Source organism: Haemaphysalis longicornis, unplaced genomic scaffold (genome assembly GCF_048455015.1).
Source record: "Haemaphysalis longicornis isolate Haplotype H1 unplaced genomic scaffold, Haemaphysalis longicornis Haplotype H1 scaffold_80, whole genome shotgun sequence".
Classification (NCBI taxonomy): domain Eukaryota; kingdom Metazoa; phylum Arthropoda; class Arachnida; order Ixodida; family Ixodidae; genus Haemaphysalis; species Haemaphysalis longicornis.
The window spans coordinates 651,977-664,548 of NW_027526446.1; the positions used below are offsets into that span (position 1 = coordinate 651,977).

Below are 12,572 nucleotides of genomic sequence, written 5' to 3' on the forward strand. Positions count from 1 at the left end.
GATGTGACTGAATTTAAGTGACGTCGCATGGGTAATCGTTATGGGTGCCGTTTAGAGCTTTGCTTTCCAACCACATTCACGGGGTGGATTGGCGCGATTTTTTGAATACGCTGCACTTTAGTTCGAGTACGCTTTGTTTCGTGGCACGGTGCCGTTGCTGCGTTGTTGCCTCTTCACCGCTCAAACCGTTGTGTATTCACACGCCACGCACACGGCAAGCGCGTGGGCAAAATGCGCTTTTATCCGTCTGCTAAAGCTCGGCCCTCGATGGGCTTTCCGTGTGACGTTACTTCCGGCCGCCGCTTGCTTGGCACTCAATGAATCTTTCAGTCGAGTTACCGATGGGTGGCCGATAGCTCAGAAGCCAACGGGGATCCATGAGGTTTACAAACATTGGCAATCGGCCTCTGCTGCTTTGGAGCTGTTAGACTTTAAACGGAACGCAAATGGTGAACAGCGCAGCCGTAACACAAAATTTGTGCTAACTGTGAGGTCCAAAAACCCTGCTAGTCACCCTGCAAAAATCTAGCTAAATATGAGAATGAGATGTCGATTTTACTGCGCGCGATAGTACTTTAATTCGCAATTTCATTTGCTATGAAAGCCTTAAATAAGTGACCCGAAACCGTTATTGATCAAACCTGGTGTCAAAGTCGCTAAGATTTCACTTAACTAAAGATGCTCGTAAAAGACCTGCTTGAACGGTTGCATTTATATCTCTGCGTTGTTAAAATTCAGGAATTCTGTGTTGCCTTTCGAACACACACACACAAGAATATTGTAAGCTCTTACAAAAAATGCGCCGGCAGTGACGTGCTGTTACCGTTTCAGGGCATCCCACAAATGCAATAATCATATAATGCGTCATGTTACCAATGAAAGAGATTGAAACTGCTGTAGTAAACTGAATTCCAGAGATCTGGGCTTGTTAATATGTCCATATTTCTGACTTGATTGAAGTCATACTCGGGAAAGATCGAGCCTGCTACGAACCACGGCGTGATGGTTCATTGTCACTATTTCCGCCGTTCAGAGATTCCAGGTGGGTTCCCGCTTTTTAGACGTAGTAATTAACGTTTGTTTCCGCTTCCATGTAATACCATGAACGTTGGGGAACCGAACTACAGCATACCACTCTTGTCTGTGCCTTTCATGCGCTCACGCGGCGCGCCCACAGTGTGCATTCTCCTGCTACCGCTCAGCGGTAACGCGACGCTCTCGCCAACTTTGCTAGATAGTAACGTTGGCTCTCGCCACCTATAGGTCGATCTCGCGGCGAATCAAAAGCAACACGAGAAGCTTAAGATAGTAAATTGTACTAATTATTACTGCGGTTAGCTTGCTTCGCTATCAAATATGACAACACAGCCACGTCGAACGGACGCCAAACCACAACAAAAAGCCGTTCTGCACGCGATTTCGGCGCAGATTAGAAGGTTCCTAATCAATCCTTCGGCTTCCACTATGTCTGCTATGGCGCCGTTATGGTAGCTATACTCGGTGACAACTGGCACCAGAAGTTGCCGCTGTGCCTTATCACCGTAGCCGGATGTTTCTCCGTGCGGCGCAAGTAGGACGTTTCTGGGAATATTTTAAAGATGGCGTGAGCCGTTCCCGTGATTTTTTGGACTTAATATGCTATAAACGACTCCAGTGACGAGAAACAAACTGCGTGGGACAAGGCAGACAATATCACCCATTCATAGCAAACCCCTTTCAAAACGCGCGCGCACTGACGTCACGGGTCCGGCGCTTTGGCGGAGTGATACACTACATGAGGCATAACATGAGGTGGTGCCGTTCTTGAGTTGTAACCGAGTATAGCGCGAGTGCTAACCTGAACAGCAGCCCCAACCTAACCTAATCTAAAAACGTTGGCTGCCCCTGCGATACACCCTGCCAAAACGAGACAATTTAACTGAACGCGCCTTCTGTTGTGCGTTGCCGTTGTTATGACAACCACTTGGCGTTTCCGTTTTTTACGGCGCGGTGGCGCCACATGGCAGGGAAGGTCGCGTTCCCTGAACGGAGCTGAACGCCACCGCCTATGATGCTCGTCAGTCGATACCCCGTGCAGTGTTGGCGGTGTAAATAATTGTGCTTAAGCTGGCTGCTAGCGTCACTCAGTCCTCCTGTCTCGTAACACATAGGCAAGGCTAATGTTTGTCCTTATCTATGCACCATCGCTGTCACGCTTGAAGGCGAAAGCAGTTTCTTTCCTAATCGCCTCAACTGCGTTCGATCTGCGCTTTTCCCCTGGGCCTGCGTGACTCAAAGGGTGTTGCCGGCTGATCGGCCGTCGAACAGTTCGCTTTCCGCGTCTCCGCTCGACCTGTCAGCAGCCGTGCCAAAGCAGGAAGGGGCAACTTCGAAGCAGCGACAGCTCACACATCAAGGTCGGATGCGCCAGTTGCGTGGAAAGCCGGTCGCCGGCACGACGCTTGATTTCCCCGGGACGAGCGGTTAGTACGTTCTCCGTTTCGCCTCCTCCCGGCTCAGCGAGCGTTGAACTTTTCTTTGCGGGCCGAGTTTAGCGCACGCCTTGCCTTCGTTGATCTGCGAGCGCACCATTCGTTGCGATTCCGCGTGCAGAAGTGTGTGCGCACGCCGGACGCTAATGAGTGCAGTTGACAAAACGATGCCTAACACGAACACGAATTGCGTGTGTTGTCGTTAATCATATCAGAGTAACGCTTAATCATTTGTGGGCGTACAACGTGCGAAAGAATTGTTAGAAATCTTGCAACGTAGCAGGGGCAGTATATAATAACGAAACGGCGGAAATCCCTCGTTATTGATCCACGCGAAGGGTGTCGTGTCTGGCCAGCGTGCGCTTCACGAAGTATAATTTCACGCCCGCCTTTCAAAGGAGAGTAACAGCGTTATGCGATCTTTGTTTCTCGCTTCTTATATTTGTGACAGCAGTGACAATAAAGTCACATAATAGTAATAATAATAGTAAGTAATGATACCCTTGGGGCCAACCACGCTGGATACTCGACTCGGCGTCATCTGGGTTTAAAATCACGGCGCCGGTCGTGGTTAAAATTATACCGTTACGAGTTATTTTGGGCAAATAATCGTGGGTGTGTACAGCTCCTCCGTGAGCGTTTTTTTCAACAAACATAAACTATGCTATACATTAAACGCAGCAATAAAACTGCCACTGAAAGGTGGTGATTACTAGTATTAATGGTATTAATAATCTACCGTTTGACCGCGCAATAGTAGATATGCATGCCTACGAAAAATACGTCTTAGTTCAGAAACAGCAACTGGCTACAGATTTTGATTGAAAATGTTGGCTTTGTTTTGGTGGCTAGTTCGAGGGTGCAGTTTTCTTAGGGAAACACTTGAAGTATGCGGTGCATTTAGTTGCACATGCAAAACTTCTATTCAACCATCTTGGTCGACGTGCTACAGCTAGGATTACTAGTACCGAGATAACATCACACTGCTAAATTTCTTTCTCCACGTAGGATTGGCATGGAAGCAGATTGGAGAATCACTCACTCATCTTCCCAGTTGCATCATGTAAGTAACCGAATTCAATGTTCACGGGGATCACCAATATTGTGTTGTTTATTCCTTTGAAAAAAAAAAGTTAATTATCTCGCTTGACTATATCGAAAGAAATCGTATTTGTATTCTACTTCTCCTACAACCTACATTGATCAGAGCCCACACCTCCAAGTCTAATTATGTTGATTTGAACGTGGTTGGATTTGATACTTCACTCATCGTCACTTTACACCTGCTTTAACCCATGTGGATATGTTTTAAACTTTGCTCATGAAACTGGAAATCTTGGTATTAGTGCACATGGAACAGTCATGATGAGGACTTGTGTATTTTTGTTGATGAAATATGCCTACAGATGCCGCTAATGGTCACTTGCGGTTTGCAAACCATTGCATACAATTTACGGTAAGCCCTCATTGTAACGAGGTTCTCAGGACAAGAAAATAACTTTGTTATAAGTGATACTTTATTAAAAGCGGATAATTTGTTCTCCATTAACTTCAGTTAAGACCGTCAAAAAATTCTATTAAGGCAAGAATTTAGAAATTTTAGAAAGGTCTAGAATTTTGTTATAACGAGGATTTACTGTACATGATTGAATTTACAAATAGCTCCAGTGTGGGTTCTGTCCAAACAAGCCTTTGTCACTGTTGCTGGATTATCATGGTGTGTTTTTGCGTGACCTAATAAAACAAACAAATATAGGATGCACACGCACGCAAATGCACGTTATTTTATTATTTACAGGGGAGCCTTAACCATCGAAGCCTCGACGCGTGGTTGCCTCACCAGGATGGAGCCTACAAACCAAAGAATGTGTTCCTAAGTGTCTTCCGACCACAAGAAAACAGTGCCTTAGCGAAGAGTGCTGCTTCTTTCGTGAAGAAGATGGGTTTGAAGACTGCGGAACGACCACCAACACCGGTTCTTCTTGACTGTTCTCCCAAAACACTTGCTGATGTGCTCAACCAAACACCCATGATGGAGCAAGCAGACTGCCACAACGATGCGTTTGGGACCTCTGCAAAATTGAGGAGTTCTCGTGATGGTGAGTTAAACTAAGTCACGGTAAACACATTTGCCCTGTGATCAGCCGTAAATTAGGTCCTATCCATTTTAATCGTAAAAACAGCATAAATTTTCTGCTTTATTATCTAGTATCATTGATCTTCCTTTTCCATTAGTCAGCTTAACAGCTGGTAAGATATTTTACTAAAGCAGCGGAAAAAAAAATTAATGGGGAAGTTTCTTAAAAGTAAACAGGGAGATAATAAAAAAACTTTTGTAATTTCACGTTTTTGAAAGCACTCTGTTTTTTATTTCCCCCCCTTAGTGTAAAGCAGGGGAGATCATGTGATATGGCGAGTGTTTTATCAAAATCGCGCCCTGCTTTTATACTGAGAACCGTAGCTACTATCGGTGCACTTGGTGTTTTCTTTGGGATGGGTGGGTGTGTCGAAAGGTTTCACAGCAGGAGTGGTAGGGAGACAGCTTAGCTTCCAAAACTTGTGGTTCAAGCTTTCTGTGTTCAGAGCACCTCCTGCAGAGGCCAGCACTCTTTTCTCTCTACCGCTGCGGGGCTGCTTGGAAAACATAGAAATGAGGCTGGCCAAAAATACCACCTTCTTTGCTGAAACTTCAGGACGGATTATGATTATATCCGGAGGATTCATAAAGAAGTGGCTTGTAATGCGCCCTTAGGCAGGGTGCTGGTGATACTCGCGCTCAAACTCAAAAATTTTTCTCGTTGCCTTTAAATTTGCCGCTTCAAACAGCCTTATTTATTTGCACGAACAGTGTTCTCACGTCTCGAATTACGCACAGCGAAAGAAATACGGAGCTTGGCAAAATTTCGGACGGATTTCCGTTGGCTACGTCTTTGTTGTGAGCGCGCCAGTGCCTGGGCAGCTCATCTCTGTCTGGTATCGGCATTCCCGTCGGTCCAGCGCAGTCTGCGTACCAGCCGCGCTCGTGAGTGGTGTCGAAACACCGCGGGCGTTTCTTACGCAACCTCGAACCAGGAGCCTTGGCTGGAGACCCGGAACGGGAAACAGAGAAGGCGGTCTCGCCGATCGAAACCCCGGCTCGCACGGGTTCGCGGCTAGCGTGGCGGCGACGGTTTCCGCCGCCGCCCCCCTGCGTTCGGCTCTACCACTGGCCGCCGGTGCACTGCGGGCAAGCCGTGCCCGTGCGGGTGATTCACCGGGAGCGCCGCAGGCCGTGAGTGCGCGCCTTGAACGACGCAGGTTTTTCCCTCGATGCGTTAGGACGGGGCTGCGGTGAAATAGTAGACTGGGTGCGGCGCCGCACGATAACCCGCTGGTCAGCGGAAGCGCGGTGAATGTGAGCCCCCCTTCAAATGGCTGCTGGTTCGAGCAGATTATTCCCCTGGAAGTAGTGAATGTGGCCTCTTTTCTGGCACGCCGTCTGTCTTGGTTGCCAGTTATAGCAAGAGAACGGTTACAAGCTGACGTACGCAATCGATTTCGAGGCTCTGGCAGCTTGTAGAGAGAACCCTTAGGTAAAGCGTTGGCCGCACACCTTGTCCTATTAATTAAAAAAAAAAAAAGAATGGTTACTGGGCAAACTAACTTGATGCGAAGGCTTCCTGCCTCTTAAAATTTTACGCTTCTATCCTGTCGACCTTATTGCATTGCATAACAACCTGCCCAGTGAGCAGTGGCGGTCCCAAGGGGGGGGGGGGGGGGGGCGAAGGGGGTGATCGCCCCCCCCCCCCCCCAAAGAGGTCCTCAGCTTTTTATTTTTTCGTTTTTTCTAAGCATTACACTTGCGGGGGGATTAAATCCCACTTGCGCGAGGTCGCAAACGTGTTGCGACCGTCAGAAATGAGGACTCGAGCCAGCCGTTACACCGCCCAAGGGGCGCCAAAAATCACTGTGTCGCTAAGTGATTTGTGCACAAGCGGGTACACCGCATACGCGCAGACTCCTGCATGGTTATCACCTCCTCCGCAGAACTGGTGCAAGGAGGGGAGCGGTTCTTTATCGCCCCCCCCCCCCCCCCACCTAAAAAAAAAAAAAAATTCGCCCCCCCCCCAAACCCAATCTCTCGGACCGCTACTGCCAGTGAGCCTGTGGGAACTGGTCGTTGAGAGAGAGAGAGAGAGAGAGAGAGAGAGAGAGAGAGAGAGAGAGAGAGAGAGAGAGAGAGAGAGAGAGAGAGAGAGAGAGAAACTTTGTTGTCCGCAGAACCTATGTCCAGGTCCTAATGGCAGTCTTCAATTCACCCGTTTCACGTAGAGCTGAAGAACGTTCGTGCGGATTCGATGCACACGTTCACTGGCAAGGAACACGGCGTTGAAGCACCCCGCGGGCACCATCGCTCCTCGCCAATAAAATACGTGTTACGCCTAGAAACGAATTTACGGGTAATATCATGGAGGGAAGGGTAATATTTTGTTCTCAAGCGGTGGGGATCTTGATATAGGGGGCGGTGTTTAAGATTTGGTGCCTTGTGTGCCCTGTGAGGCGAAAAATTCGGTGTAGTTCAATGTCCGGATGAATCCACGTGCTGTCCGCAGTCGCCTACCAGAACAAAAATGGCTCCAATCCACGCTGTGAAGGTGGTTGGAAAGCAAAGCTGTGGACGACCCCCACAACGATTCCACATGCGACGTCGCTTGAATTCACGCACGTGCCTCTAGAAATAGTGAAACCGGAGACTCTGCCATCCGTTAGCTGGGATTCGCGGAGGCGCCGTCCCGAACGCAGCAGCGTCGGCCACGGCCGCGCTCGAGCGGCGAACGCCACCGCTGTAGCCCGGCCGTGCGTCGGAAGAGAGAAAACTGAGAGGAGCGTGTGTTTTGAAGGGTGAGACAGCGGAACCGAGCCATCCTGATGTGCTAGCTCGGGGCGGCACCACTGCGCGACACAAGACACCGAAACGATTCGGCATGTGGGCTTAGTGATTCTCATTTATACAGATTTAAACTAAATAGTTTCGTAAGTTTGAAAATTGCGATAAAGCTGATGGAACTTTTATAATCGCTGTTTATCAGAACGAGTTCATCCATTCGTCTTTTTAAAACACCTGTTAAATCACCTTTTAAAACACAACCGAATTCAGCATTTTAGAAATTCAGCAATTTAGAAAACGCACTTCCATTCATGGCAAGCACTGCGCGAAAGGTAGCGTGTTTCTAGCGGCCAGATGTTTGTAAGTGGTCTCTACATTTTGTTTTCCCGCCCTGCAAACCAACAGTTAACGTATGTTTGCCGTACGACCACTTAATTCCGTCGGGGCCGGGTTACCCAGGAGGTGCTGTCGAACGAGTTAATCAAGCCGTGCGAAGTAAGCGCGCAATGGACGTGAAGCTGCGCCAAGACAAGCCCAACGCCGTCGCTAAAGCAGACGACAAAGCCGACGGAAGGTTCCCGCCGACGCGTCCGCCGGGGGGGTCACGGGGAAAGCTGGGTAATAGCGCCCTATCTCCGCGCCATCTACACTGTGCTCCGTGAGTGAAGAGCGCCCTCCGCCTTCCCAGCCGCGTTGCGAGTTTCTTGTGCATGCCAAGGAAGAACCGTTGGCTGGTAGAGGTAGAAAGCTTTGCTTTAAAAATAAAGCAAAACAAAAGGACCGCTCCGCTGGGCGAAAGCCGGCAGTCTGCCTGTTGTTGGGATAGAGCTGGAGGACAGACGTTCTCACCGTGTCTCGTAGTGGAAGGTGCTTCGACATCGGTCCGCCAAGGCCGGAGGGAAAGAGGCGTACCATGCCTTTGGGAGTGCCAAACCTTGCACCCTATTTGTGCCGCGTCGTCTCGCCAACTCAACAAGTAGTACGCCAGTCTTTCATAAGTATCGCTAGCGAAGTCACGTTCAAGCCACGCGAGCATACTAAAGTGCACCGTGAAATTTTGTTATCATAGTGCACCAGGTGTACATGCCGACAGCAGACACTTTGAAAGCTGCTTAAAGAGGGGGGACGCTCGTCTCCTCCCTTTTTGTGTCTGGCATCGGCCGCTGGTTAGGTGTGGTGTGCAAACCGCTACGTGAGACATTGCGCTGATATGTCCAGTTTTGAGTACGTTTATTCTCCTGGTCAGGTGTTGCTGTGGGTTTTATTTTTCGTTTTCAAGAACGGCCACTTGTTGATAATGCGCCACCAACAGAGCCGCGAAAGTGGCGACAGAAGCGAACGCTCGCGTACAAGCGCTGAAGTTTGGTGGATATGCAGCTCCCTCTCGTGTCCTGGCGCCGTGGGTGCAGCAACAGCAGATAATGTTTCCATTTTCTAGCGAACGGGCGGTCGAAGTTCATTTGTGTATGGCGAGGTTTAGCGAACTTTATTCATTTCACAGCGTTTAAAATAGCCGAACCTGGATTCACTGGTCAAGAAAAATGCAGAATGAGCGGATTTGTTTTTTTTTTTTCTCGCATAAAAACCCAGCGAGCTGCCTCCCACGCCGTTGTCGCGCGGGCAGGTGGCGCAATATTACACAGGGGTGAGACAGCTGCGCATATTGCGCAGTTTTGATACAAATTTGTTTACATACAAATCCATTTTGATACAAATTTGGCTGCTCCAAAAGCTTAAAAATTGCAAAAACTGAGCCAAACTGCTCCAAAACAGTCTAAGAGCCAAATATTTTATCGCTGCCGTCAGTTTCAAGGGGAAAAATGCTCACTAACGGCATACTTTTCCACCATCCCCAAGGTGATGCTGTTTGTAAAGGTTTAATTGATTGACCATTCTAAAAAAAACCCGCATAAAATTGTCTCCGAGTCAATTTTTTCGAAAGTCACAATGTCGGGTCGTACATGCTATATTCTGTGAGTATTTAAAGTTTTCCTATCGAAAATCATTGCAAAGTCCTGCAGAGAAAATACTTGAAAATACTTATGTGCACTGAGGCAGACTGCTCTTCGCCGATTTCTACCGTGGTTTTCATTATGGGGGTGGCTGGGTTTACATTTATTCGCTTGATATGTTGCGGGAAGTTGAGCTACCCGAAAGACGGGAGTTCATCAAAAACAACGTGGTGCCCGCGAACTCACCGTGTTTCGGCCTTCGGTGTGAAGCGCGGTGCGTTCTTGAAGTATACGTGAAATTTTGAATTCATTGCGGTGTTATAATAAAACGCTGAGTTATTGCTGCCTTTGACATCGAGCTTGCCAGTGACGGGAACGGGACGATCGACGGTGCAGATATGGCGGCGCAGGCTACATCGCCGCAAAATGTTCAAGCAGTGTCCGATGACGGGACGGGGTCTGATTGCACGTTAGTAATAATGTTTCATCTATCGGAAGTGAAATTTAATGCCAAAAGTGAGGTGGCTAAACATACCAGCGTTACTCAAATTACGATCGCAGTGAACGTGCACCTTGGGATCGAAATGGGGGGGGGCGACGACTGTCACCTCGCTGTGTGCAACTTTCGCCGTGGCTCTACACTAGTGCGTAGAGCCCAGTCTGGGATTACAAAAATAATAATTTAGGCATTCATATGATAGTAAAAATGCCTTACGATTGTTTACTTTTTCAATTCGATATTCTCAACGGCGCTAGGAATTTAAAAATGGTTTGTAAAAATGTTGTGCAGTTCGTACCTTTTGATAATCTGGTAGAAAATCTTATTAAAAGGCTGTTTCAGTGTTATGTACGCTCAAATCCGATTAAAAAGCGCACTTTTCCCCCTGAGTTGCCAAAAATTTGATTTTTTAGGTCGTAAGGTGGCATAATAAATGTCGTTATTCTGCTCCAAATCAAGGTTCTTCTGCTCCAAAATCGAAATTTCGCTGCTCCAAAAAGTTCTTCCAAATCTGATTCAGCTGTCTCACCCCTGAATGTACACAGTCTTTGTGAAGATTTTCTACGCCAAGCCGAAGTGCGCAGGCCGCAATAATTTAAATGTACAACCTTACGTCCGGAGCGAGGTCGGAGAAAACCTTTTTGCTATCATAAAACATTTTTGCCACATTTAAAGGGGAAGGTTATTATTTGAATTCTTTGTGGTCGGGTAGGCTTAGGATTTGCCTAGGAAATTTTGACAGAGAGTGTACATTCGCTCGGCGCTTTCAAACCGTGACGCTCCCTATGCAATGATTCCAAAAACATTGAACTCGCCCCTCGGCGTAGCTGGAAACAGGCGCCTGGCCGGCGGACTATGCAACAAGCGGAATCGAATAGTACAGAAGTGGCCTCTACGTTTTGCGCAATACTTGAAATGAAGTCGATTTCGTGTTTTGTTGTACCGTCGGGACTTTTCCACGTCAATTTCCTTTTCTTTCGTTTGTACAAGAATGTGTTCATCAACCTCACGTTATTTCTATCTGCAAATCCCCCCTTGTGTATCTCCTCGACTGTTGCGATTGTCTGTTCCAAAGTTTCCCACTGACCTTTCTCCCATTTGCTTCTTACTGACCTTTGCGTTACAGTCTCCGATCACTATCGTGATCTGCGTTGTTCGGACTCGTTCCCTTCTTCATCGCTGATCCGACGTCCTCGTAGAAGTTGTCTACGGCTTCATCGTCATAGCTGGTTGTTGTCCCATAGGCCCGTACTATCCTTAACCTGTATCGATTATTTAGCTGGGTCACAACAGCCGCGACTCTGTCCCTAATGCTGAGAACTCTTGCACGTTCCGTGCTATTTCTGTGCGGATTAAAAATCCCTCCCAATGCTCTTTCTTCTCTTGGGGTCCACTGTAGCACAGAATGTGCCCGTTAGTGCGCTCCATGAAGCCTTCTCCTGCCCTTCTAACTTCGCTTAACCAGATAATATCCCGTTTAATTAATGTCCTAGGGATTCTCCAAGGTAGTACAGCTAAGCTTTCCTCGCTAGACAAGGTGCGTGCGTTGAACGCTGCCAGCCGCTTCCGCAGTTACGCCATCTTAAAGGAGCACTGACACGAAAATTTTGTTACACTTTTATTGCTTTTATCGATGCTTAATGGTCTGGCCAACCTGAAACAGCACTTCGAATGCTTCAGCGCGCGATAGTTAATTACATTGAACGGCCTGAAAATCGTTTGTTTCAAATTCCCGCGCTTTCATCCCGAACGGCGCATATGACAGACTCTCTGCCTGACCTCGCCGCTTTGTGCGGACGTCAGCGGCGCCCGCTTGAGAGGGTGTTGCGCCCGCTCGCCGCTCGTGGGGCCGCCCGTGAAGTGACGTCACGAGTTTTTGACGAGTGCTGTCGCGTCACTTCTTTTTCCTCTCCTGGAGTGATGTCACGCTGATGTCCATTTGCTGAGTGCCGCTCCGCGCGCTGCTCCGTCGGCGCGATAAATGAGATCCAATTGAAGTATGTTCTTCGCGTCGCAGGTCGCTCATATTTCAGCCAGGGTATTCTGTTGAGTGAAGGAAGCGAACTGTGCAATAATATTAATGCCGAAAATTGGTGTCAGTGCTCCTTTAACGTTGTGTCGCGTAACTAAAAAAAAAAATGTGAACTTTTCCGTCTAACGACGACGATGGTTGAAGGTGAAGCTTTCTCGCCAATCCCACACTGCTAGTATGGAAGTACGCACCACTTTTCTAGAATACACACAGTAACTCTCGGGCTTGGTGTGTATGGCGTGAATCGGTACTTGCTGCTTGGCGTTCGCTTCGGCCGTGTGAGAAATGTAGCTGTCGGACAGACGCTGGCTTCGTAACAGGGGGTACCCTGGTTCGATTCCGGCCACTGGAAGCGTATTTTTTTGTTTTACTTTACCCACGATCATTCACCGTCATCGCCAGAAAAAGTAGTCTTTCCTGCAGAGCGTATTGGCGTACAACGAAATCAGCGGGGACACTAAAGCTTAATCAACGACAGGTTCTCAAAAACATATGAAGCTTAGATTAAGACTAGACACCAACTAACATGCGTCTTAACCCTTTGGGCCCTCATGACGTCAATTGACGCCATCACATTGTAGTTTCTCTAGCGTATAGAGCATAGGGGCCCTGAAAGAGGTTTTGCCGATACATGAGTGTTCGCAGTGTCAGGTAAATCAATGTCCTAGTAATCGCCTCCTTCAAGAATTTTGTTAAAGCGATGACTATTAGAGGAGTTATGGCAAATGATAACATGCCATTTTCGCCCGCG

The 12,572-nt window shown here is 48.0% G+C and overlaps 1 protein-coding gene across 5 annotated transcripts in view; it reads left to right on the forward strand.

Moving 5' to 3' along the window:
• Positions 1 to 2,051: 2,051 nt before the first annotated feature.
• Positions 2,052 to 12,572, forward strand: part of LOC144150852 (uncharacterized) — a gene marked incomplete in the record, with an annotated part of 193,540 nt that continues 183,019 nt past the window's right edge. For 4 of the 5 annotated variants that reach the window (XM_077682215.1, XM_077682217.1, XM_077682216.1 and 1 more), the window contains 3 exon segments: positions 2,052 to 2,462; positions 3,480 to 3,534; positions 4,270 to 4,570. In XM_077682215.1, coding sequence (XP_077538341.1) covers positions 4,568 to 4,570 — 3 coding nt within the window. 5 annotated transcript variants of the gene reach the window in all.